Here is a 23,654-nt window from a genome sequence, read left to right as displayed (position 1 = left end):
GTATGAAGTGTACAGTCTCCACAGTGGCCTTGTCCCTGTCTTAGACAAATACAACGGGTGTAGCTCCGAATGGCCTCTTGAAAACATGTTCGGTGCAGACACCGCCATCACTCGTGTACTCGGTCTGAGTAGTAAGCGCTTGAGGTTTACCGCTGGTCACATTGAACATCGAGGGTGCGAGCTACCCAAACTGGAGTACCTATAGGTGGGCTTTGATAGCGACATGAGCTAGAACGGTCGGCTGCCACAACAATCGCCAGTCCGAACTATGGAGGTGGAATGCTCTACATGGACTTTGCATAATGGCGGCTTCTACGGCGCGACGCCAAATTTTCTAAGGGGCTTCGATCATTTGACGCACCTCGCCTTGCACATTTTCAAACACTTTGACGATACGGAGCTGCTCGTAGGTGCGTAGCACAACGATGCGGAACACGCGCAGACTAGTAATCTTCTCGCGTACCTGGTACATGTCGCTTCAAATTTGAGGACTCTCCGGATCCTTGTATATGATGATCCAGCTTCGGAGGCAGCAAGTTTCGATGGGCTGAAACCGCTCATGCTTGGGCAAATTTCACCAAGTTGCGACATCTCGAGATTCCATACGGACTGTTTCTGGTTGAGACCGTTGACGAATACAGAGACAGTACCATACTACGTACACCGGATAGCTTGCCTCTGAAACTAGAGAAACTGCAATTAACCTGTGTGCCCCTTGAAATGAGGTTCGTGGAATTTTTGGGCGCACTAGCAGACAACATTGCACGATACAGCTCGTTGAAAGAACTTCACATAAGTGAAACATGGGGGAAATTTACTACGTAGATCGTGGATCTGTTGAAAGTTGGGCTGATCCGTAGGGGAGGCTTGAGACTGCCGGGTAAGTGTCATTGTCTTCCAAGATGAAGATGAGGTGTTCGTGCCATTGCACGACAATACTGCCCAATAAGCAACTCCTTCGTAGACCTCCCTTGTACATGTCCTACAGACTTAGGTAAGACCAATTTGGTCTTTTATGCAACCTTTCAGTAGAGGTCAAAGACAAGGGTTAGCTTTTGTCTTACTTTCGTACTTCCTCTTACTCGATGCATAATACATACGCAGTTGCTTCTTCACACAGCCCTTACTGCTTTCCCGTCACAACTTTGCTCTTACCAAAATTGCTCCTTCAAAATTCCAAAGCCATGAAGCATTTCCCAGCTATAGGGCAGTCGCCAGCTACGGAAGCTCTCAGCACCGAACCGAACAATCTATATCGTGCTCATCCACTCGACTACACATCAGAGTAAATTCGAATCTTGACTGTGTACCCGTCAGCTAAAGAAGATGCAACGCTTGAAGCCAGCCTGTACGTAGCCGACCTCAAGCCCCTATCACCATCCTACGAAGCACTGTCATACGTATGGGGAGATTCGTTAGAGGCCACTTCCTTGCTAATTCAAGGATATCATCTCCCAATAACGGACAACTCGTTCAGCGCTCTACGTCGAATACAGCATCAATATAATCTCCGAGATCTGTGGGTGGATGCTGTCTGCACCGATCAGTCAAGCTCAAGCGACAAGAACGATCAGGTCAACCGCATGTATCAGATTTACTCGCGGGCCAAGAATACGATCATTTGCCTTGGTGAGTTGGATGATGACACCGACCGCGCGATGGACCGTATAGAGGGCATGGGAGGAGGAGAGAATAGTTATCTTTATGATTATGCGCCAAACGAGGAAGAGATGCGTCGGATCAAGACGGTCTTGGAGAGGCCATGGTGGAGTCGTGTGTGGACAATGCAGGGAAGTCTGGTGTTCGCAAGCGGTCTGTTGCAGTGTTTGCCAGCGGTCCGTTGCAGTATTTGCTACCGGTCCGCTGCACTGATTGTCCAGCTCATTCGGTTAGCTCGGGTTTGCTTCCATACCCGTTGACGGCTATTCCCTTCTACTATATAGTCCCGATCGATCCTTGCCATAGCTCAAAAAGATCAATCAATACTCTCAACCCTTCCACATCTGGCGGCCAGCAGCCATTCTGTGGTTCTTTGTGGCAGCAGAGAGGTTCAATGGTCACAACTCTTGTTCGCTACCTTGTGGCTGGAAAGATCAAAGAAAGACGACCCCACTGTTGCTAGCCTCATGGTTTCAGTGGCGCGAGGCGTCGCCATCTCCAAGAATCCCATGGCTTTGGTTGGAGGAAACTTCTCTAAGTTTCAGCGACTCGAGAAGCGTGTGATCTCAGGGATCATGCCTTTGCTTTACTCGGCATGCTCATCAGGCCTATTTACAAAGAATACATTACCCACTCTACGACCAAACAACCGATGTCGCGCATGTTCCTCCTCCAGAACTCACTCTTGAGCCGGATTGTACAAAATCGATAGACTGGGCATATCAGACGGTAACTATCCAGACCTTTAAGTAGCATGGACACCTGGGCTTTCTGGCATACAATATCAGACGAACATCTAGCCTCAGCATATTCTGGTGCCTCGATTTCTCTCTGCAAGGCAAGCAAGAACTAGAGGAGGCCCATCGAGACCAGAACCATTACCTGTTGCACCATTACTTGTATACCATGTCCGAATCCTCCGACCGGTCCATGGATGTCATTTGCCACGATGTTGAAGCTGGGAGTATCACCGTATGCTGGCATGATCATTGGTGTCGTTACAGCCACGGCAGGAAGCCTTGTAACCCACGGGGGAAGAACCCATTCATTCTACATAGACACAAAGTACGAAAGATCTGGATCAGGCCACATACAGAGTGGAGACGTTCTTTGCATCCTGTCCTCATGCAGCATACCACTAATGTTGCGCCCATAAACAACGGCTCGTACAAGCTGGTTGATGCAGTGTGGGTAGACGGCGTCATGTTTGGCGAATTTCTTGCAACACCATACGTTGATACTGCTTTCGTCATAACGTAATGTATCTGTCCTCGTGAATATCAAGGTCATGACCTCCAACGTTGAAGTCCGAGCGTATTATCATTGCTTCTCCAGCAACCATCTCACACCCCTCAACGTATCCTCCACAAACTTCGTACTCTCCTCCAACCGCGGATAGTTGGTCCAGAACATATGTCCATATCCGCTATACAACTCAAACCTCGTCAACACCCCATCGTCCCTCAACTTCCGATCATACAACACCGCCTCATCCCTCAACGGATCCAACCCACCAACCTGGAAGAACGCCTTCGCGACGCCCTTATGCCCACAAGGATGGCCATACGGGTCCCAAAGGGGCGACTTTGTCTCAGGAGCATAGATCGCCTCGACACCACCAGGTTGCAGACCGCCTTTGAGCACAGGGTCATAGATATTCTTCAGTCGTGATTCGTAGAGGTGTGCAAGATGGGGCGGGACATTGGTGTCTGGTAGGAGAGCTGGGACGCACAGGTACTGGCCGGTGATGGGAGGATCGAGGTTGTTGTCACGGGATAGCAGTGCAAGGACGGCGGCGATGTTTCCGCCTGCTGATGCGCCGCCGACGATGAGTCCGCGTTTGGGGTCTGCTTTGAGGGTTGAGGCGTTGGAGATTGCCCATAGGAGGGCGTCGTAGCAGTCGTTCACGCCGATGGGAAAGGGGTGCTCTGGTGCGAGGCTGGCGGAAATCAGTGATGTTAGACGTCAGATGCGGAAAAGGGTTGAGAGCGTACCGGTACTCAACATTCACGCACACCGCCCCTAGATCCCTACTAAACATCCTACAATTCAGTTCCTCATCCGTCAAATCTCCCATCATCCACGCTCCCTCATGGTACATCATGATCAACGGACTGCTCTTGCTTTCTGGCGGCCCTGCAATGGGCTGATACACCTTGACTCTGATGCTCGCACCATCTCTTGTCGGCACATTGTGCAACGTCTCAGTGACCAAGTCCGGGATAGGTCCGGGGATTGGATATAGATGGCGAAGTCTTTGAAGATGCTCAGCACGAGAAGCCCGCCAACCTAAGATATCGGTTCCGCCTATATCCACTGGTTGTGCTTCGAATGCTGTTTTGTATGTTGGCGAGACGGTGCCAGAGTCCAAGGCTTCCTGGCGTGTAAGGTGGGCCATTGTTGTGAGTCAAGTACGATTCTGTGTGGGTGAAGGCCTCGTAGGGTTGATAGAGCTTGGACTCTCACTATTAGAGGGGGGTGGGTGAGTTGTTCGGCTTACAGTGCTGCGCTGACGTGCATGGGGAGATGCAGCATGACGTCACAGCTGCATGAAAAGGAGCGTCTGATATGCATATAGTCTGTGTAGTACTCGAGCATCTGTGTTCTGACGAACTCGAAGACCAAAGAGCTTTGAACTTGTTTGCATCCATTCCCTGGTCTACGTTGATCTAAATCTCGCATGCTTCTACCCTAAACATGCTCTCTACGATTGGACAATCCTGTCCCCACCGTGCAATAGCATCCCGTACCGCCTCCTCCACGCTCATCAAGTCCACACCCACAACGGCGTTCTGTATCAAATGACTGAAGTCGTTCCCGCTGTCCTCTTCGTAGAACTGGTTACTGACTACTAAGCCCTTCATAGCCTTGCCTGCTTCTCCTCTTTCTAAAGCAATCCTCGCGTTCTTGTTGATCTTCACCAGGTCGACTTCCTCGATCGCAAATTCGGCGTCCAACACATCTTGAAGTGTTGTCAAAAGAGATCGCTGAGTGAGTTCCCCCTTGGCGAAAGGACAAATGTAGATAGGCCGATTCGCAACAACATTCGGACGTTTCAATATATTCCCCGCCGCCCGCGCAATAACCGGCAACGGCGTCCAAAACAACGAATTCTCCCCCGTCCCATAAATCCTCGCCCGTCGATTCGCAACGTCAAAGCCCGCAGGTCCTTTCATAAGCCACATATCGAAGAATGGTCCCCCGTTCAAACTCGTCCATGTGATCTTACCCGTAGCAGCGAGCTCTCCTAGATACTCCCGGATCCTGATCTTGGCGCCAGTGAAAGCTTCTGGCATGCGATGGAACTGTGGGCTGTCGACATAGCCGACGAATTCGTTTGCGAAGAAGAACTTTACCCCTGCTGCTACGGCAGCGTCGATGATGAGCTTTGATGAGTCGTATTGCGTGGCGCCGCCAGTGATGCAGTTTACAATTGCATCGTGGCCGGTGAATGCTTCGGTGAGAGATGACAGTGAGGTGTAGTCTGCGGTCTTGTGGGTGATATCGGATGCTTCTGGTGGAGTGTAGGTTGAGGTTTGTCGCGTTATTGCTGTGATGTTGAAGCGTGGGCCGTCCCTTGAAAGCTCGTTGATGATGGCGCTTCCTACATTGCCTCCAGGCTGTTTTGCGATGGTCAGATATGAACTAGATGTTAGGTGGTCAACATACTCCGAGTATGGCGATGTTCTTGAGTTCCATGATGGATTTTTTGTTGTGGGTATAGCTTCGGAGGACCTGTGCTGTTTCTTGTGGATGTTATGCGGTCAAGACAGACAATTAGAAGACTGAAGAAGATGTGCGATACTTCAGCCTTGTTCTATTTAATAGTGTTTTGAGTTTTGGCTTCAGGCGTGCTGTTACGCGTCATCGGCGCACGTTATCGCCAGACATGTCGTTGCCTGGCGCTTGCCTACACTTTCTCTCGCACTGGAGGCACCAAGGCAACAGCTGCCTGATGCCCTCACGACGACTTTTGAATGAGTAGGTTTCGGTTACAGAGCTTCGCTCAGCTGATAGTGAGGCCCCGCATGTGATGCGGAGAAAGCTGTGGGTTAGCGCTTCTTACGTACGCGGATCGGCAACGGAGAGGGGCTCACGGCAACTTGATTTGGTTGATCAAATGCCGAAGAGCCTCACTGTGATCAACACACAACGTGCATTTGATCTTTTGTAGAATCACCCGTGCCACCGGTGTTTGACTCGGCAAAGATACACATCATGCAATGTGTTTGTGATGCTGAAGACGAATGTTTCTCTGAGGCGTATGACGTAGCGTTGGTGTGGTGGGGTCGTGTCCGCGGGCCTGCAACACCACACTCATAGCTGATAGCGACGTCTCTGTGCAGCAGTCACAGACAGAGAACAAAAAGCACCAGATATGTTGATCAGAGGTGATTGTGATTCGACGCGGACAGTTTCCACGTTCAGAACTTCGCAGAAAGTCGACATGAAAGGCATCTCGGTCCGAGATATGCCGGGTAACAGGCGCGTACAAGAGGGAACAAGTGCCGCTCCAGTGAGGATCCGTTTTGCGCTCCTCCCACTTCTTGCTGCTCCTCCAGACTTCGCTTCTTGTACATATCACTTCACTTACTCCTCAATACGCCCTCGACACAATGCCCGAACGAGCAGCTCTCCTCATCGGTCGCCTTGCTCACACACGAAAAGAGTGGGAGGAAATCTCACAGGTTGCTTCGAAGCTCCACGAGTACCCTGAGGGCGACCGCGCAGACTTCATCAGGAGGTGCAAGGATGGCGAGTTCGACGGCGTGTTTGCTCTGTACCGTAGCAACGACTCCAACCCATTGACCGGAGATTTCAACGATGAGCTTCTGGAAGTGCTGCCAAAGAGCTTGAAGTTTGTCTGCCATAACGGTGCAGGGTACAACAACATCGACATAGCAGCCTGCATCAAGAGGGGCATCCAGGTCTCAAGCACACCAATCGCAGTCAACGACGCAACTGCTGACGTAGCAATCTTCCTGATGCTGGGCGCTCTCCGCAATATCCACCCGTCCTACTCGGCGGTACGACAAGGTCAGTATGCTCACTATACGCCCCGAGCTTCACTGACATAAGTAGGCAAATGGCGCGGCAAATTCGCTCTCGGTCACGACCCCAAGAACAAGACGCTCGGTATCCTGGGCATGGGCGGTATCGGTTCGGCGGTCGCAACTCGCGCGAAAGCGTTTGGCATGAAGATCCAGTACCACAACCGCAAACGACTGCCTCCTAATGAGGAGAACGGCGCGACATACGTCACCTTCGAGGAGCTGCTCAAGACATCAGACGTGCTGAGTCTGAACCTGGCGCTCAACCCACAGACAAAGCACATCATCGGCAAGCCCGAGTTCGACCAAATGAAGGACGGCGTCATAATAGTGAACACCGCGAGAGGAGCTCTGATTGATGAGGCAGCGTTGGTCGATGCGCTGAAGAGCGGCAAGGTCTGGACAGTCGGGTTGGACGTCTTCGAAGAGGAGCCAACGATCCATCCAGGGCTGCTGGAGTGCGAGAACGCGGTGCTGCTGCCGCACGTTGGAACAGCAACATTTGAAACTCAGGTCAGTGCAATTTTCAGACAGAAGCGCAACAATAGACTGACTCTCATAGCGCGACATGGAGCTGCTGGTGTTGGACAACTTGACATCAGCGATCAAGCACGAGAAGCTGATCACGCAAGTGCCGGAGCAGAAGGACAAGGCAAATTTGTGATCCGTCATTGCTGCTCCAGATCCCGCTTTTTCAGCAAGGGTGAGCGAGTGCATCGAATCCATGTCATGACCATACATAGATCAATGAAGCATTTACCGACTCTCTACGAACGGTCCCCGCGTTGTTTACACGGTCGATGTGGAGGGAAAACCTGGGGTCGGTGTTTGACACGATGTGGAGGTGAGGAGGACTCTCGTCTTTCGCGCGCGACCGGCACCTGTTTGCGGCAACGTCGGCGTTTGAACTCAACGTCTCGACTGGCTGAAAAAGAGTTCGACAACGTCCACCCATAACGGCGTTTCCGTTAATGGCTGCAATTGCAGAAGAATTTATCGGGATGAACATTGACGCCCGAGGCTCTGAAGTTCATGACCGCGGAAGAAGATGAAGGAGCAAAGCCTGATGTTCGCAAAGAGCCAAAAGGCCAAGACAAGGTCAACTCGCCAACTGGGTGCCTCAACCTGCCCAAGCAACGCCAGGCACAATCAAGCAACCCGTTGACAAAATCCCAGCAAGGTTGGTGTCGGCTTTGCCCCGAGCGCAGTCGCCGCATGCTCGCTTCCATGCACAGCTATGCAACATTATCAACAATTCCTGATGAAACGTCGGAAGTTATCTTACGATGTCGGCGTTTGACTATTTGACTGGAGGAAGAACTGCCCACCACAGATGCGGCTCCACTGCTGGAGACCCCACAGTATTCCCCACGTCATCGCGCTATCGCGCTATGCTATGCCGACCCCCATGGAGTAGTGGATCGGCATTCTCGTGCTCTTCCGGGACTGCGATATAAATCTAAACGTCCTCCTTGGATGTTTGAGGTTCATCGCAATCCTCCCTCGCGACGACCCTGGTCTTTGCTAGCGACACTCGACACCGACTGCGCAGCTCAAAAAAGTTTCTGCTCGTAACGAATTCGCCTCAACGAGTCCCAATCATGGCAAAGCTCGACCTCCCCGCGGTATGGCGCGACATCAAGACGTATCGTCGAGCCTACCTCCTCACAGTAGTTGCTTCCTTTGGTGGAATGGTGAGTATATCCACTCTAGATCCTTTATCCAATATTGATTGTTGTGTAGCTTTTCGGTTGGGACACGGGTCTGATTGGTGGTGTTCTGACAATGGATGCCTTCCAAGAGTCATTCAAACTTGACCCTTACAGCCCCAACTTTGCCAATCTCCAAGGCAACATCGTCTCCGTTCTGCAAGCCGGCTGCTTCTTCGGCGCTCTCGCATCATTCTACGTCAGCGACACCTTTGGCCGCAAGCGGGCTCTCATCATCGCGGACATCATCTTCATCATCGGCTCGATGGTGCAGACACTCTGTGCACTGGGCACAACCAGCCTGGCTCAGCTATACGTTGGACGTGTCATTGGCGGTTTCGGCGTTGGTCTCATCTCAGCTGTTGTACCAACATACATCTCTGAGAATGCACCCAAGGAAATTCGAGGACGATGCGTTGGATGCATGCAACTCGCCAACGTCACCGGCATCTGTCTGTCGTTCTTTGTCAACTACGGCATCAACCTCGACATCACCAGCCGCTTCAACTCCGCTAAGTGGCGCGTTCCTTTTGCTCTACAGATGCTCCCCGGCGTCATCCTCCTTGTTGGTATCGTCTTCATGAACGAAAGTCCCCGCTGGCTTGTCGAGAAGAACCGCATTACTGAAGCAGCCACGGCACTTGCCCACGTGCGCGGCAAGCCCACCAACGACCCGGATGTTGTCCAGGAGCTTGACGACATCATTGCTGACTTTAACGGTCACGAGAAGATGCCAATGGTCGCCCAGCTCAAGTCGGCCTGCTCGAACAAAAAGATCTTCTACCGCTCTTCCTTTGCTGTCATTCTCATGTTCTGGCAGCAGTGGACTGGTACGTTTAGCCGTTTGCAATCCAATCAAGCTTAGTGCTAACCTTCTCACTAGGTACAAACTCCATCAATTACTACGCACCGCAGATTTTCAAGCAGATTGGTCTCACAGGTGGCTCCGCCGGACTTTTCGCGACTGGTGTCTACGGTATTGTCAAGATCGTCGTTACTGCTATTGGTCTGATGGCCTTTACCGAACAGCTCGGCCGCAAAGTATGTCTCGTTGATTCTAACTTTCTGCATGAAATGGCATTGACAAGCTCCAGTGGTCACTCTTGATCGGCTCTGCAGGCCAAGCTTTCGCTATGTTCTACATCGGCATCAACCAGGCTGTGCACCCACCCACCGGTGAGCTGGATGGCAACGCCATCTTCGCCATCATTTGCGTGTATCTCTTCGTCGTCTTTTACTCGTTTGGCTGGGGCCCCATCCCCTTCGTCCTTTCCTCCGAGTGCGCGCCAAACCACGTTCGTTCGCTCATCATGGCTGCCGCCCTTATGACCCAATGGCTATTCAACTTCGTGATTGCAAAGATCACACCCATCATGCTCGCGGATATCACTTACGGTACTTTCCTGCTGTTCGGAGCCTGCTGCATCATCATGGGTATCTACACCATTTTCTGCGTGCCCGAGACCAAGGGTGTGCCGCTCGAATCTATCCACCTCCTGTTCGAGGGCAACATTGTTGCTGGCTGCGTCAAGGACGCTGTCCCCGCAATGTCGCGCGCGAAGAAGATCAAGAACACGCACTACGCTGAGGAAGTTGAGGATATTGACGGAGGCGCGCCGAAGCAGAACAGGAGCGTCGAGTATGTCGAGACTGCTTAAGAAGAATCGGACGAGAAAAGACGGAAAGGAAAGTACCTACCGCACAGAGATAGCTGAATCGCATCTTTCAGATCTTCACCTTGCACGTGTGACCACAAGAAACATGCTTTTGATGATGCTGCCCTTTACCATTCGCCTCACGATATGCAGGAAAGGCCGAAAAGAAAGTGAAGATTGTGTGCGACTATCGACGGCGGAGCAGTCTTGATATAGAAAACGAGTAGCTCGATAAAGCCTCACTGCCAGCGGTATCCCTCATGAAGTGCGAGGACCGACACGAGGATGACCCTGCTCAGATCAACATCCTCAGACCACTTCAAAGACCCACAGACATTTTTCCAGAAGTCCCCACTCCTTCTCCCGTAATGCTCTCTGATCATCATACACCCACAGCTGTGTCCACTCACGACCCGTACAATTACTCGCGATTCTGCACATTGGCGAAAATCCACAGCGGTTGCACCTGAGACAAGAAGCCACGTTTTACACAGCGATGAACAAACACGTTTTTGCGAGACTCCCGTCCGGTGGGGATACGCTGTGCGGCCCGAAACCAGTGGCCATGGTTGGGCGTTGCAAGGCTATCCTGTGTTGGTGTGCCCAACTAGCCCCTTGGGCCGCGCGAGAGGGATGAGAGTTTGGTACGATGGACGGCTGGCGGGGCGACGTTGTGCACCTCCAGGGAAGGGTTGTTGAGTCGAGTCAACGTGACAGAGGGCGGCTGAGGACTTTGACATTGACAGTCATGGCCGGTGTCCGCATGCAGCAGCGGCTGGCAGGCTGAATAACCTCCAGACTGCAGCGTAGAATTTCTGGGCGCACGGAGCCAAAGCTGTCAATGGCGTAGGCGTGCAGGGGCGGCGCTCAGGGCTCAGTTGCGCGCACGAGCCAACTATGTCATATGGCTGATCAACTGTCATGCTCCACGCCGTTGAAATGCAGGCTATGCAAGCCGCGTAGGGGCGCACACCTGCCGGCGCGGCTTCACGATTTCTTGTCAGCCAGCGTTCTGTATTCCTTTCCTAGCACACTACACCATTCTGAACTCACCGAGAACCTGTTCTGCGGCTGTCTGGGCGCAGCATCTCCCGGTCCCACCTGGTACCACCCGCGCTCGCGACATCACCGTGCCCCGCCGCCTCATTTGGCCCATCTGGCAGCTCCTTGGCCCCTCTGGCAGCTCCTGAGCCCATCCGCGCGCCGTGGCCCAGCGCTCCCCCCAGGCTGTCCCTGCTTGCGGCTGCAAACATCACGCCCGCTCCGGTCGTCTCGACACGGAGCCCCTGCCCGCCGTCCAAGAGTGCCCCTCCGCTGCCCTCGAGCAAGGCAGTTGGGCCGCCAGTCACCACAAGCCGCCTAGCGAGTCTACCGTGAGCCCTGCTGTGCTCCCCCCGGCCGCCGCCCATATAGCGGCAGCATGTACGTCGCCGTCCGGCACTGCGAGGTGTCTGGCTTTGTTCCTGATTTCGTCTCGTCTGTGGCCTCTTGGTCGCTCCTGCCTGCACTGCTGCACTGCTGCACTGCTGCGCTGCTGCACTGCTGCGCTGCTGCACTGCATACATAGTTTCGTTCTCTAGTTGCATTGCTTCACCGGCTGACAGTCATGTTGGGCAGCGTCCTCCTCCCCTCGTCGCTCCAGTCGCACTCGACCAAGCCGTCGTCGGGCACGCGACGCAACACTTATACCGGCACAGGCACGCCGACCTTGCCTCCCCGCCGCAGCTCGCTGAGCACCGCGCCCGCCGCCCAGACGGCGCCCCTCCAGCTCAAAAGCGTCACTCTCTCCGGCGGCATGGACTCGCGGCACTACCGCTCCTCGTCGCCGCGGCGCTCCTACAACCCGGCCCGCGCGTCGACGGGCACCTTCGCTGATCCCTACTCCTCCGCCTACGACTACTCCAGCTACCGCCCCAGCTCGCCCCGCTCGAGCGCCGACCGCATCTCGGGCTCCTCCCACCACCACTCGAGCCCGTCCTACGGCGGCTATGCGCCCAGCAGCTCCTCCAGCTCCCGCGCGAGCGCCCTCAAATACGACTCGGGCTACGGCCAGACACGCCCTCGACGAAACACCGAGGACCGCACGAGCAGACCGAATATCGCATCGCTGACCTCGCTGCCCCTCCGCACGCCTTATACCCAAGACCACCGCCCCTCGAGCCCACTCACACAGTCCCGCACACCCCACGGCCACGGAGACACATACATTACTCACGGCTCTTCGCGGCAGGACGGCACCTCGAGCCACAAGAAGATCTACAGCGTTGACAGCAGCCACACAGCCAAGCTGGTCGCTGAGACAGACACGGTCGAGTCACCGCGGCACCGGGACAGCGGCTATGGCGGTGTCACAAGCGGCCGCAGCAGCTACCACCCAAGCAGCAGCAAGCCTTCCCGCCACGCCGATCTGGGTGACAATGGCTACTCGTACACCGACCCCGCCAGCATGTACCGCGACACCGAGCCAGCCTGGCCGCGCCCACGTGCCGGCAGTGTGGAACGCGGCTCCCGTCCCAGCAGCATGGTTATCGACCGTCCGCCTCGAAGCTCCACTCGTGACCTAGGCCCGCCTCCCTCCACTCGTGGCTTTGATAAGATCAACAACAGCATTCCAAGGCCCGGCCGGTCGAACTCGATTGAGCGACGTGAAGCTCCCTCCCGGTACCAGGACCCGTACGCCTCCGACTCTGCACCACACCGTTCGTCTTCGACACGACACGCGCCAGCCGTTCACCAGGAGGCGCACCGTGAGCCTCGTCGAGCCGAGACCTATGACGATTATGGACGTGGCAGGGAGGCTGAAAACAAGCGCCACAGCACGCTTGACCGTGGCTTTGAAGACCGGGAGGTAGCTTCTCGTGGCTTCGGAATTGCGACAGGCAACCCCACCCTCGCTCAGGATCCGTATGCGCTCGACCGACAGCCCATCCACCCGCCTTACGAGACACAAAGAGCCCCCCCAGTCGAGCATGCACCTTCCGCTTATCACTCCGACCGAGGCGCGGAGGCTCGAATGCCTGAGCCGCGCCGCCCCGAAAGGCCAGTGTCCACCTACGATTCGTATGACCCACCTCGTTCTGAACGCCCTCGCACCGAGCACAAACGTGAGAACAGCCGTGACAGCCGCGCGGTTCCTGTGGCAGCTGGCGCCATCGCTGGTATGGCGGCTACTGCTGGTATTGCTGCTGCACATGGCAAGGCCAAAGAGAGGGAGCGGGAAGAGCGAGGATCATCCGAAGAGCGTGAGAGGCAAAAGCGGAGAGAGTACGATGAGCGAGACAGGCGCGATGACCGATACGATGACCGCGAGCGACGAGACGACAGGCGCAGCAGCAGATTGCCCGAAGAACGCCGTGAGCCTGAGCGCCGAGAAGCTCTACCTCCTCCTCCTCCTCCTCCTCCTCCGCCACCACCATCTCAGCCTCCGTTTGCTCCTCCTGTTGCCGCTCCTGCACCCGCGTATGCGATGGCTCAGGAAGCTGAGCGACCGATCTCACGTGATCGTCCATACCCCAACGAGGAGAACCCGCCACCCAAGCCTCCTCGCAAGACCTCACCAGAGGGAAGTGATGCCGAGAGACCTCGTCACTACGCTGAGCGCGATTCGGACCGCAGCCGTAAGGAGCCTGTGCCTGCAGCTATTGACCCTGATGAGGAGTACCGTCGTCGTATTGCGCAAGTAGAGAAGGAGGCAGAGCAAAGCCGCCGGGCTGCGGCAGACCGTCAAGACAGTGATTCGGATGGTGGACGCGACCGACGACGGCGTCGCGACCGAGCAGACCGTGAGCGTTCGCGCTCCAGATCACGAGGTCGAGACGAGCGCCGTGAGCGTTCCCCGCCTTCCCAAGCACTCTCCCGCTACAACGACCGCAATCTGGTTGAAGAGCCAGAATCCATCGACAAGCTCAACCCTGACGCCCCCGGCAAGAGCGTACAAATCGTTGTACCCCGCAAAGACCAGTCCCCACCTCTGAAGGGCATCCTCCGTAAGCCCACAGAGAAGTTCCCCGAAGACCCCGAGCCCATTCGTGAGGGCGTAGCCCCGCACAAGGACTCTCTCAAGGGCAAGGACATCCCCGTCGGCGCCCGCTGGACTCGCATTGACCGCAAGCTTGTCAACCCTGAGGCTCTTGAGCGCGCCAAGGAGCGATTTGAGGAGCGTATGGATTGTGTCATCGTGCTGAGGGTCTTGACGAAGGAGGAGATCCAGAAGCTTGCGGATAAGACCAAACAGATCCGTGAAGAGCGAGGTACGCCCTCAATGTTAACAATGCCACGCGTCAACGGCAGCCAGGACTAACATGTAAGCAGAAGAAGAGTACGAGCGTGAGCGTCGAGACCGTGATCGGAGCCGCCACCGCAGCCGCAGGGACGATGGTGACGAACGTGACCGCGACTATGACCGCGACTACGACCGCGACGGACGCCGCAGACGTCGTGATGATGAGAGCGACTACGATGATCTGCGCAGTGAGAGGGACAGGGAGCGAGACCGTCCGAAGATGTTGGAGCCTGCTAGGTGACTAGATGAGGTGGATTCTGAGCATCGTTAAGCATCATTGAAGTCGCTGAACAGTTTGCTCATTGAATGAAAGCAGGGAGAAAGACAGCAAGAACGACAAGCACGAAGAGGACGAACGAGTCAGACCTACAAACGAGCTAGCCCAGAGGAGCAACAGAAGCGGCGGACGTCGACATCACCGCACAGCACCGAAAGGTGAATTGTACGATGATCTCCAACATCGCGGCGGTCAGTTTGATGGTGCAGACGACGCGCCGCCGGAGCCGCAATATCTCTCCCAGCATCATCGGCACCAGCACCGCCATGCCTCGGATGAGACGCATGGCAGGCTAAGAAAGAAGAAGGGTACTGTCAGAAGGGTGTTGGATTGGCTTTAGGCACACTTTTAGGCATTGTTCAAGTCTGCATCGAGTCATTTGCGAGGCTACGGCATGCATACAAAGAGCTGTTGAATCGAGTTGGTGTTGAGTTGTAGTGTACAATATTGATGAATTGGATACCCAAGAAGCAAGCGTGTTGTAGCAGTCACAGTAGCCATGTCTGTCCTCATTCTTTGTCTTTGTGCCAACCGTAACGTGCGAGCAAACAGTATGGTTCCGCAGATAGGCTGGTTGAAGCCACCTGTCACCCTATTCTGACTGGCACGTTGTGAGACCCTTGTATCTGCTATCGGTCCTCCCTACAGATACTTCTACATACTGGTGCTGCCCTCGTTCTCTGCGGGCCCTTGGACACGTCTTCCATTGTGCTGTTGCTGTGTAGGATCGCTCTGCATGTGTAACCACTGGTCGTCGGTAAACCCAGCCGCTAGCGCCGATCGGCTAGCCACCAGCCGTGATGCTGCCCTGACGATCACCCTTCCCACAATGCGTTTACCCTAGCGCTACACCCAAAAAAGGGCGCTGGATACAGTGTGTGTGCGGGTATCACGGAAGCCGACAGTGCCCGCGATTGCTTTTGATTACTTCTTGGTGTCGTTTATTCGCTTGTTTCGATGCGAGTTTGTGAGTCGTGACGTCATTATGAAGGTTCGAATGCTCAATGCAGCGCAGTTGTTGTGATGAACATGTCATACCAGCTGGCGTGGTAGGGCACAGTAAATATTGTGGGATGGCTGCTTGCTCCGCTCTTACTTCAGCTTTGCGAACTGCGAGAAAGATACTTCCTTCTGTAGGGTTCGCTCGCCGCGCTTCCTCTGCCTCTTCTCGACCTCGCTCTGTGCATCACCTCCGAAACATGATTGACAAAGTCTGGTACGCCGAAGGCCTCACTGCCGACCGCCATGATTCCCTGACCAACGGCGACCTCACAAACGGCGACTACGACTTCACGGCAAATGATGTCCGCACAGTCAACCACGTCCCCATCACCAGCAGACAAAGGCCATGGGTGAATCCCAAGAACTCTCCCCTCAAAGACCCAGGTACTTTCTATCCCCATCTCCACCACACGCCGACTAACCCACCCAGGCCTCGCACGCGCCAACATCGCCGCAACCTTCGACAAGCCCAACGGCACCACGGAAGGCGACTGGGCCAAGAAGCATCGACACCAAACCGTGCTACAGCAACACTGCGAGTTCTTCGACCGCGACCGCGACGGCATTCTTTGGCCAAGTGACACCTTCGTCGGCTTCTACAACCTCGGCTTCGGTGTGATTCTCTCCGCGTTCGCGCTGTTCATCATCCATATCAACTTCTCCTATCCCACATCCTCCTCATGGCTCCCCGACCCGCTGTTTCGCATCAATTTGGTTAATATCGATCGTACCAAGCATGGGAGTGATAGCGATACGTATGATAGTCAGGGCCGCTTCCGGCCACAACAATTCGAAGACATCTTCAGCAAATACGCGGACGGTAAGGACTATCTGGATATCTGGACGTTGATGGCTCAAATCAAGGGGCAGAGGAATATCAGCGATCCGATTGGATGGGGTGGGGCGATCTTTGAGTGGATGGCGACGTATCTCATGTTGTGGCCGGAGGATGGGAAGATGAAGAAGGAGGATATCAGGGCGATTTATGACGGGAGTTTGTTCCACAAGTGGGCGAGGGACTGTGAGAGGAAGAGGAAGGCGGGGACGATGAGACGGTGGTAGGACGCGGCTGTGATGGCGAGCGCTTGATTGACGGCTTTGAGCATCTGATGCTTGCATGTCCGCATCGGTGGGACATGGATACCATCGAGAGCATCATGCCATTGAAGACAAGACATGCTGCGTGTATTCCAAAGGCATTCACGTTATCCTTGATTTCATAATGAACTGGAAGTGCTTGGCTTCGATGGAGCTAGTTTCGCGCTAGTAGGGCCGCTCTTAGATCGTCTAGTGTCTGCTTCAACATCCTCACATCGTCCCGTATCAATATAGGACTCACTGACCTCTAATGCACCTACGCGCTCTGAACATGCAACTCCGACAGATCTGCTTCATTGAGTGAGCGCGCGCCCACATGAGAACGGATGAGGAGCGAATGACACCCTCTCATGCTGAAGACAACAGCCTTGCATGCGCACCACTTCATCGCCCGTCGGTTCTATCTTGTCCAATACGGCGAGACCCGCCGCTCACTTCCGTACCATGTTAACGTACAAGGGCTGTGCCCAGAGAGTGGTGGCACGCTGCCAGCCAAACGCGCAAGTCTCGAATTGTGTGGCCTTAGGAACAGCAGCACAAATCCGCAGCCGCAACCTTTTGACGAAAGCGATTTGCATGCTCTATTGCATCTGACCCATTGTATCACGAAGATTGGATGGGAAAATGCAGCCTGTCAGCCTGGGAAGAGCCTTCGAGGCTGCGGCGTCCTTGGCGAGGGGCAAGGCAGAGACTCAGCCCCAATACGATACCTCAACTTTACATCTAGATCATGCTCACAATCGCGACCTTTACGTACAAAACTTCGATGCTCCCATTACCTCGCACATGGCACTGCCCTGAACATACCGATGTCAGGTCTAGAGGTCGTTGGCCTCACTGCCAGCATTGTTCAGCTCGGCGGTGCAGGCGCTGAATTGTCAAAAGCACTTTATGTCTTCCTGAGGTCAGCGACACGAGCAGAGAGTGAGATTGCTGACCTTGCTGAGGATATTGGTTCGACTTGTACTGCGTTGGACAGTGTCAAAGATGTTCTGAAATCGACAGGAACGACCTCGACTTTCTCCCAAGATGCAATATCTCGGGCATTCCATATCATAAGAAGCTGCAATACCATTTTCTCCGAAATCTCGGCGATCCTCGAAAAGGGAAGAAAGACTCAGCAGGATGGGACTAAACGAGTCACGTTCTGGGGCAAATGCAGCTGGCCGCTGAAGGAGAAAGATGTCAGAGACTTGAGCAGAAGACTTCAAGGCCTGAAGCTCAGTCTCTTGTTGCTACTGAACGTGTTACAATTGGCGCAAGGACAGGTCCGAGGGTATGTGTGACAATTTCATCTCTACAGTAGTTGTTGACTAAACCAACAGGCAATTGGAGAGCGAGCTTCAAGAGAAGAGTGAAACGATCCGCCGGCTCTGGGCGCAGCTAGAGAGCTTCGTTGCAAAGGCAAACATTCAGGGCAGCGCGAGTGGCCTGGAGCCAACAACCCTCCTAACGCCCAGTCCGACGCCGAGCCTGCCCACTCTATCCATGGCTGCTTTACCTGCAACTTCCACCTTTCAGTCGATTCAATCAACGCCACACTTAGAATCTGGCGTATGCAGTGCTAACGTGCACACGCCGGGCGCACCTGATGGTTCTACCACTAGTCCCAAGACTCGCGCACTCGATGACGAGAACGACGAGCACCTCACCCTCGATGAGCTTGCAAAGTGCGCAAATCATGTGCATAGCTTGCTACAACATATCACCGATCTGCAGAATGGTCTGAAGACCGGCAGGGATGTGGGCTCTCACCGTAAGCGTCGCCTGCACAAGACGTATCAACGCTATCGCCGCGAATTCATGTCAGACATTCTCAGCCCAGAACTTCCTTATTCAATGCGTCTTGCAACTAAATCTGGACCTTATCAATTGGAAAGTAACAGCAAATCTCAGAGGAAGCCTACACAGACTCTAAATCACCGTATCGCACCTGCTTCGAATGCCTTTCGACAAGGGACATCAGATCTGATGTTAGTAGACAATGTCCTTCAGGATGAAGATTGGAACGATTCACTTACGCTGTTTTGTGATGGTGGACTGCTTGTCGATAGTCCTCCAACAGAGCTACATTCAAGAGACATTGAAGGAAGCTTCTCTAGTGAGATCCACTCAAGCTTTCGATACGCTACTCCAATTCCCACATCGCCGACCGAAAGAGACCGCAAGAAGCACCGTCCCAAAGAGGCGCGATCCACGCAAGGCGATTGGGAGCTTATTCGGGAGATGGATCCGGACCGACCCGATCTTGCTATCGCCATTGCTCAAGAAGCCCTCAACCCTGATCCAGAGACCACCAAGTCTTCTGATGAAGAGATGGTGGATCTCTTCGGTCCTTCAGATTCGCCCGTACCAGCGCATGCCAGAGATATGGTCGCCCCTTCGATCAACGTGCGATCAGACTCGTTAGCAGACGCAACCCGGGATCCCATTGCACTTGCTGAGGAAAGACGGGCATCGCATACCTTGCATGCAACTTCCACCGGCTCATGCCTGGATAGCGTCAGGTTCAACACAAGTATCAATGCTTTTGTCTACGGCTCAGCACTGAACAACACATCCTCTCACCCTTCAACAAACGGCAATCATCTCTCGGGATCTTCAACTATAGCACCGCACCTTCGTGGTTTTGGGCTCTCACCTCCAACAGGTTGGCATGGCCAAAGGCTACCTCCGCTACAGACCCTTCAGCCACCTCCAGAATTAGAAGCTTCACCAAGTCAGCGGCTGCTACCAGTTACACAATTCGACGACATTGTCCACCCTGCGACTACCGAGTCTCAGAACAGTAGTCAACCACAGAAGTCGCAGGATTCGCCAGCAGAGAGCAATGGTAATGAGGCAGCCTCCAAGCAAGATTCGAGGCGGATCAATTATGCATTGAAGCCAAAAATTTCGCCGAGTATCAAGCATTTGTCCTTCCCTGGCGAGAATGGTACGTTTTGATATTGTAACGTCACTGACCAGACGCTAATGACCATTAGGTATATCAAACAACACTCAAGCTCTTCTCCAAGCCTCTAGATCCCAGTATCGGGACGATGATGGTAGTACAACTTCAGGGATTTCATATCCTGTACCCCTTTCTACAAGCCTGACTTCAAAGCGCACGTCCTTCAAGTTGGCCGAACAAGGTCGGCGTAATCGTATTAATACAGCTTTGCAAGACTTACAAGACCTGCTTCCTTCCAGCTCTGGGACGATTGCAGAGTTCAAATCTTCCAAAGCCACAAAAGTAGAGAGCGCAGTTGAGTACATCAAGCAGTTGAAGGAAGAGTTGTTGGCGAAAGATGAATTGTTGCAGCGAAACGGTCTGACTTCAAAGCGCAAATACGACACTAGCTCTTCTAGTTCACCTGAAACTGACTCCACGGACGGAGATTGTCCCAGGAAGAAAGCAAAAGTGCGCCCTTACTCTAGGGATGAAAATGCGTCCGCGTGTCGACTCGAGCAGCACGAAGTCAAAGCAAGACCAGCACCTGAGGAGGCGAAAAAGACAGACGGTCCTGGGTTGGAAGACAATGCATGGCGATCTGACGACATGTTTGAAGCCGGCGGTTTGGATTTGTTACTCCGGTATGGGGATCACGAAGCAAACAGGAACAAGGACATCGTGGAGGTTTTGCTGAAGGAGTGGACCGTGCCTGTAGCTGGTGTATAGCCCCATTAACTTCTCAAGTACAGAGTCACCTCATCCCAACTATCTCTGCGCCGATGCCTACAACTCATCAATTCGCTTCTTCGACCATCTTCGTTCGCGATGCTGCATGTAAGTGTGTCACATCTTCCTGAGCAGGTTGCAGCAGGTAAGGTAGGACATCTGCCGTCTAGGGGCTCTATTAAACAATGCTAAGAAGTAGGAACATCTTCTTTCCCTCCCTATAGCAGAATGTTAGCGCCAGGAGGTGGGCAACGGGAAATTGCGTAACGGGTACGGAAGCTCCCATCTATCTGCACACCTAAGCCATGACAATCATTAGCGGAATCGCCTGCCAAGGCGTGTATAAACGGCTCGTCCCTGCACCTTCCTGCAGCTTATGCTGTTGGTGATTGCCGATCGTCGGGTCTGATTGGTGCGCTATCGTCTCACGACAATGCACGACCAGGTTTTTCCAGATTTGTTTCTTCCATAATCTCGATGCATTGGCTGCATTTACGTTGCGCAGTGACACTCAAGTCTCGCTTCACAGGCCAGAACAGGAAATCCGGAAAACATCGTCACCATCTACAATACGACGTATACCCCCGGCCGAGATGAAAGCGATCCAAGTCAGCCCCACTCCCCATGTGCATATGCGGGCATTGCAGTTGGGGCCGCACTAGCGCTCCTATCAGTCGTCGTGCTACTTCTTGCTTGAAAGAGAGGATGGTGGTTCTTCCCCAAGAAGCGTCAGGAACAAGATCTTTTCGACAAGGCTGAGATGCATGCTGACGTCAAACCGAGAGTGGAAGCCATAGAGAAGAAAAGGGTGGCGCAGCCAGTGAACGAATAGAGTCGAGAAAGCTATAGGATCGTAGCCTATCACGGAGGTGGAAGGAGTACATGACTAGCATGGGCCTAATAACGAGACACGATGACGACATATGCGGTGTGAATGGTTGTGATTGGCCGAATGTGGGCTAGGTGCTCTAGCTCCGTCACTCTTACACACTTCACACACTCCAACGGTGCATCTAAGCTCCTGCGCATTACGCATACAGGTAATCGCAGAAATCTCATTGAACAACCAGATGGCTTATCTACGAGTGCGGCACAGCGCTGGCCTTACTGAGCTTACGAGCTACGGCATTGATGTTCTACAGTCGCTCAGAGTGGCCACAGGAATGGTCTCGGGTATGACACAGGTTCACAACTTTCCGCGGACCTTATTGTTTTCCTTTGAGCCGACAAGGTTAGGTGTCCCGTTCGAGATGAAACCCTTCAAGTTGGGGGCCGCATGTATGATATATTTGGGAAAGCTTGTCATTGGGTACCTGCAGCTTACATGCTGTATGACCCTGGGTAATTGCCATTATAGAAGGAGCGAACGGCCTTGCGAAAATGATATGAAGTGCGAATCCCGCGGTCGACCTCGTGTCAACTCAGTCACGACTTGTCTTCCTTTGAAATGGCTTGTCGGAACCGTAAGATTGCGCTGACTACGATCTTTGTCGCGTGGGTCCATGCACAAACAGTTGCGGATGTACCAATCGTTGTCGCGCCGAGCGGTGAGTGGTATGTTATGTCTGGGTTGGTATTTCCATTTGCATGCTGACTTGAGATCAGGAACGGTCTAGACGGGCCTTGGTCAACCTTCAATCTGGGTGTTGGCAAGCCTTTTCAAGCATTTCAAGGCATCCCTGGACTGAATTCACCTGCGTTTATCCTGCCAGTTGAGACAGAACTGTGCAAGTTAAACTCATGCCCTGGACGAACGACGTTCGACCGCAATAGTTCCAGCACTTGGCAAGATACTGGCATATATAGTCTACCCCTTCCCGACTTTATCTCCAAGACCATGGCCATTGGGAATGCCACGCTCGGAGCCTTGTGGGGAAAAGATGCTGTATACCTCGGTAACTCAGCCCGAGATGTTCCCTCCGACATTTTCGTTATCTTAACTTCCCTACCTAGCTTTACGACAGGTATATTTGGGCTGTCCGCTGGTGAGGTGGGGGTTTCGGGTTTTACAGTACCCTCCCTACTCACGAGCTTGCGTCAAGAGGCAAAAGCAATTCCAAGTCTCTCATTCAGTTATACTGCAGGATCTGTGTCACGTAAGCCTTTATCCTGTTCCAGAGGAATTTGCACACCAGCTCACCAGCTCAAGGGGACTCATATGGTAGTCTGATACTGGGTGGATACGACGCCTCGCGGTTTGATCCCAGCACAATGATATCGATTCAGATGCCAAGCTCCATGAACAACACGCTGTTTGTGTCAGTAGACTCGATTTCCTTTTCAGGATCTCAAGCAGTGTGGAAGGCGGGAGCCACTTTTTATATCGACTCCACATTGCCCCAGATATGGTTACCCATAGAGGCTTGTGCGGTCTTTGAAACAACATTTGGGCTGGTTTGGAACAAAACTGCGGAGCTTTACCTCCTGGATGATGCCAAACACAGTTCATTACAGTCATCAAACGAGACGGTCAACTTCACAGTTCGTGAAGGCGCTACTAGAACTGTCAGCTACTCGTTGCCTTACGCCGCTTTCGATCTAACGGCTTCCAATCCTTTCGGAAATGGAACCTCGTCTCGCTACTTTCCCTTGAAGCGTGCCTCAAACCCATCACAGTATGTGCTTGGTCGAGCGTTCCTGCAAGAAACCTACATCGTTGTTGACTACGAGCGTGCCACTTTCAATCTCAGCCAAGCGTACCCAGAGGGTGGCTCGACCCGCATCATAGCAATTCCTGCTCTGAACAACTCCACATCGAACACCACGAGCTCAAATCCAGGCTCTTCAGATGGCAATCTTGACTCTACTGCTCAGAGATCCAGTACTCTGTCGACCGGAGCATCTGCTGGAATAGGCGTTGGGGTTGCTGTCCTCGTCCTCATCGCAATTGGCTTCATCGTTGCTTGGAAGAAGCGATGGGGCTTCTTCCGCACAGAGCAAATTCGGCAAGAACAAGGACAGATCGAAAAGGCTGAGCTGGATGGAAACGCAAAGCCTTGGGTAGAGGTTCCTGCGAAAGAGAAGACTGAGCTTCCAGCTCCTAAGGCTAGTCAAGAGGTTGCTGGTTCTCAAGCGCCGGTCCCTGAACTCGAAGGAAACAACGTTGTCCACGAGCTTTCTGCAAATCACGACACCCATTGAGATGGTATGACACAATCGAAAAGGCCGATCACATTGAGTCTTTGACTCACTCCCGGACAGTCACGGTCGGACCTGCTCGGACGAGGTCGCAGATGCGGAACAACAGAACTGAAAACACC

The 23,654-nt window shown here is 53.5% G+C and overlaps 10 protein-coding genes across 10 annotated transcripts; 8 read left to right on the top strand and 2 right to left on the bottom strand.

Moving 5' to 3' along the window:
- Positions 1 to 1,289: 1,289 nt before the first annotated feature.
- On the top strand, positions 1,290 to 2,002 carry BU25DRAFT_473277 (HET-domain-containing protein; the record flags this gene model as incomplete). Its single annotated transcript, XM_033710873.1, has 1 exon — positions 1,290 to 2,002. A coding segment is annotated over one exon (630 nt), but the record flags the coding sequence as incomplete, so codon positions are not given.
- A 519-nt stretch (positions 2,003 to 2,521) lies between these two features.
- Positions 2,522 to 4,136, bottom strand: BU25DRAFT_412423 (alpha/beta-hydrolase). The gene is made up of 2 exons (XM_033706787.1): positions 3,654 to 4,136; positions 2,522 to 3,598 (listed from the first exon to the last, which is right to left on the bottom strand). The coding sequence occupies exons 1-2, from the start codon at positions 4,055 to 4,057 to the stop codon at positions 2,980 to 2,982; spliced, it is 1,023 nt and encodes a 340-aa protein (XP_033559965.1). The 5' UTR covers positions 4,058 to 4,136; the 3' UTR covers positions 2,522 to 2,979.
- A 192-nt stretch (positions 4,137 to 4,328) lies between these two features.
- BU25DRAFT_441229 (NAD(P)-binding protein) lies at positions 4,329 to 5,651 on the bottom strand (the record flags this gene model as incomplete). The annotated part of the gene is made up of 2 exons (XM_033709224.1): positions 5,329 to 5,651; positions 4,329 to 5,279 (listed from the first exon to the last, which is right to left on the bottom strand). Exons 1-2 carry the CDS (start codon positions 5,356 to 5,358, stop codon positions 4,329 to 4,331), a joined length of 981 nt encoding a protein of 326 aa, XP_033559964.1. The 5' UTR covers positions 5,359 to 5,651.
- Positions 5,652 to 6,001: 350 nt separating this feature from the next.
- BU25DRAFT_371650 (uncharacterized protein) lies at positions 6,002 to 7,468 on the top strand. The gene is made up of 3 exons (XM_033703988.1): positions 6,002 to 6,696; positions 6,742 to 7,223; positions 7,273 to 7,468. The coding sequence occupies exons 1-3, from the start codon at positions 6,276 to 6,278 to the stop codon at positions 7,372 to 7,374; spliced, it is 1,005 nt and encodes a 334-aa protein (XP_033559963.1). The 5' UTR covers positions 6,002 to 6,275; the 3' UTR covers positions 7,375 to 7,468.
- Positions 7,469 to 7,980: 512 nt separating this feature from the next.
- Positions 7,981 to 10,120, top strand: BU25DRAFT_412420 (general substrate transporter). Its single transcript, XM_033706786.1, has 4 exons — positions 7,981 to 8,404; positions 8,454 to 9,249; positions 9,303 to 9,460; positions 9,514 to 10,120. Exons 1-4 carry the CDS (start codon positions 8,312 to 8,314, stop codon positions 10,075 to 10,077), a joined length of 1,611 nt encoding a protein of 536 aa, XP_033559962.1. The 5' UTR covers positions 7,981 to 8,311; the 3' UTR covers positions 10,078 to 10,120.
- Positions 10,121 to 10,761: 641 nt separating this feature from the next.
- BU25DRAFT_110845 (uncharacterized protein) lies at positions 10,762 to 11,558 on the top strand. The gene has a single exon (XM_033700341.1). The coding sequence runs from the start codon at positions 10,979 to 10,981 to the stop codon at positions 11,435 to 11,437; it is 459 nt and encodes a 152-aa protein (XP_033559961.1). The 5' UTR covers positions 10,762 to 10,978; the 3' UTR covers positions 11,438 to 11,558.
- Positions 11,559 to 11,680: 122 nt separating this feature from the next.
- BU25DRAFT_423104 (uncharacterized protein) lies at positions 11,681 to 14,597 on the top strand (the record flags this gene model as incomplete). The annotated part of the gene is made up of 2 exons (XM_033708191.1): positions 11,681 to 14,324; positions 14,386 to 14,597. 2 exons carry the CDS (start codon positions 11,681 to 11,683, stop codon positions 14,595 to 14,597), a joined length of 2,856 nt encoding a protein of 951 aa, XP_033559960.1.
- Positions 14,598 to 15,472: 875 nt separating this feature from the next.
- On the top strand, positions 15,473 to 16,954 carry BU25DRAFT_412416 (caleosin domain-containing protein). Its single transcript, XM_033706785.1, has 2 exons — positions 15,473 to 16,019; positions 16,066 to 16,954. The coding sequence occupies exons 1-2, from the start codon at positions 15,707 to 15,709 to the stop codon at positions 16,695 to 16,697; spliced, it is 945 nt and encodes a 314-aa protein (XP_033559959.1). The 5' UTR covers positions 15,473 to 15,706; the 3' UTR covers positions 16,698 to 16,954.
- Positions 16,955 to 17,466: 512 nt separating this feature from the next.
- On the top strand, positions 17,467 to 20,534 carry BU25DRAFT_492674 (uncharacterized protein). Its single transcript, XM_033711657.1, has 3 exons — positions 17,467 to 18,009; positions 18,059 to 19,668; positions 19,718 to 20,534. Exons 1-3 carry the CDS (start codon positions 17,543 to 17,545, stop codon positions 20,392 to 20,394), a joined length of 2,754 nt encoding a protein of 917 aa, XP_033559958.1. The 5' UTR covers positions 17,467 to 17,542; the 3' UTR covers positions 20,395 to 20,534.
- Positions 20,535 to 21,841: 1,307 nt separating this feature from the next.
- BU25DRAFT_423101 (acid protease) lies at positions 21,842 to 23,535 on the top strand (the record flags this gene model as incomplete). Its single annotated transcript, XM_033708190.1, has 3 exons — positions 21,842 to 21,948; positions 22,000 to 22,490; positions 22,538 to 23,535. 3 exons carry the CDS (start codon positions 21,842 to 21,844, stop codon positions 23,533 to 23,535), a joined length of 1,596 nt encoding a protein of 531 aa, XP_033559957.1.
- Between the last annotated feature and the right edge of the window lie 119 nt (positions 23,536 to 23,654).

Source organism: Macroventuria anomochaeta (genome assembly GCF_010093625.1).
Source record: "Macroventuria anomochaeta strain CBS 525.71 unplaced genomic scaffold BU25scaffold_24, whole genome shotgun sequence".
NCBI lineage: Eukaryota > Fungi > Ascomycota > Dothideomycetes > Pleosporales > Didymellaceae > Macroventuria > Macroventuria anomochaeta.
This window is presented reverse-complemented; position numbering and strand designations above follow the sequence as displayed.

Coding starts and splice junctions, on each gene's coding strand:
- BU25DRAFT_412423 (XM_033706787.1), bottom strand. CDS start 4,057: ATGGCCCACCTTACACGCCAGGAAGCCTTGGACTCTGGCACCGTCTCG. Junction 3,599..3,653: donor TGCGTGAATGTTGAGTACCG/GTACGCTCTCAA, acceptor GATTTCCGCCAG/CCTCGCACCAGAGCACCCCT.
- BU25DRAFT_371650 (XM_033703988.1), top strand. CDS start 6,276: ATGCCCGAACGAGCAGCTCTCCTCATCGGTCGCCTTGCTCACACACGA. Junction 6,697..6,741: donor CTACTCGGCGGTACGACAAG/GTCAGTATGCTC, acceptor TGACATAAGTAG/GCAAATGGCGCGGCAAATTC. Junction 7,224..7,272: donor CAGCAACATTTGAAACTCAG/GTCAGTGCAATT, acceptor TGACTCTCATAG/CGCGACATGGAGCTGCTGGT.
- BU25DRAFT_412420 (XM_033706786.1), top strand. CDS start 8,312: ATGGCAAAGCTCGACCTCCCCGCGGTATGGCGCGACATCAAGACGTAT. Junction 8,405..8,453: donor TTGCTTCCTTTGGTGGAATG/GTGAGTATATCC, acceptor ATTGTTGTGTAG/CTTTTCGGTTGGGACACGGG. Junction 9,250..9,302: donor GTTCTGGCAGCAGTGGACTG/GTACGTTTAGCC, acceptor CCTTCTCACTAG/GTACAAACTCCATCAATTAC.
- BU25DRAFT_110845 (XM_033700341.1), top strand. CDS start 10,979: ATGGCTGATCAACTGTCATGCTCCACGCCGTTGAAATGCAGGCTATGC.
- BU25DRAFT_412416 (XM_033706785.1), top strand. CDS start 15,707: ATGGCTGCTTGCTCCGCTCTTACTTCAGCTTTGCGAACTGCGAGAAAG. Junction 16,020..16,065: donor CTCTCCCCTCAAAGACCCAG/GTACTTTCTATC, acceptor TAACCCACCCAG/GCCTCGCACGCGCCAACATC.
- BU25DRAFT_492674 (XM_033711657.1), top strand. CDS start 17,543: ATGTCAGGTCTAGAGGTCGTTGGCCTCACTGCCAGCATTGTTCAGCTC. Junction 18,010..18,058: donor GCGCAAGGACAGGTCCGAGG/GTATGTGTGACA, acceptor CTAAACCAACAG/GCAATTGGAGAGCGAGCTTC. Junction 19,669..19,717: donor GTCCTTCCCTGGCGAGAATG/GTACGTTTTGAT, acceptor AATGACCATTAG/GTATATCAAACAACACTCAA.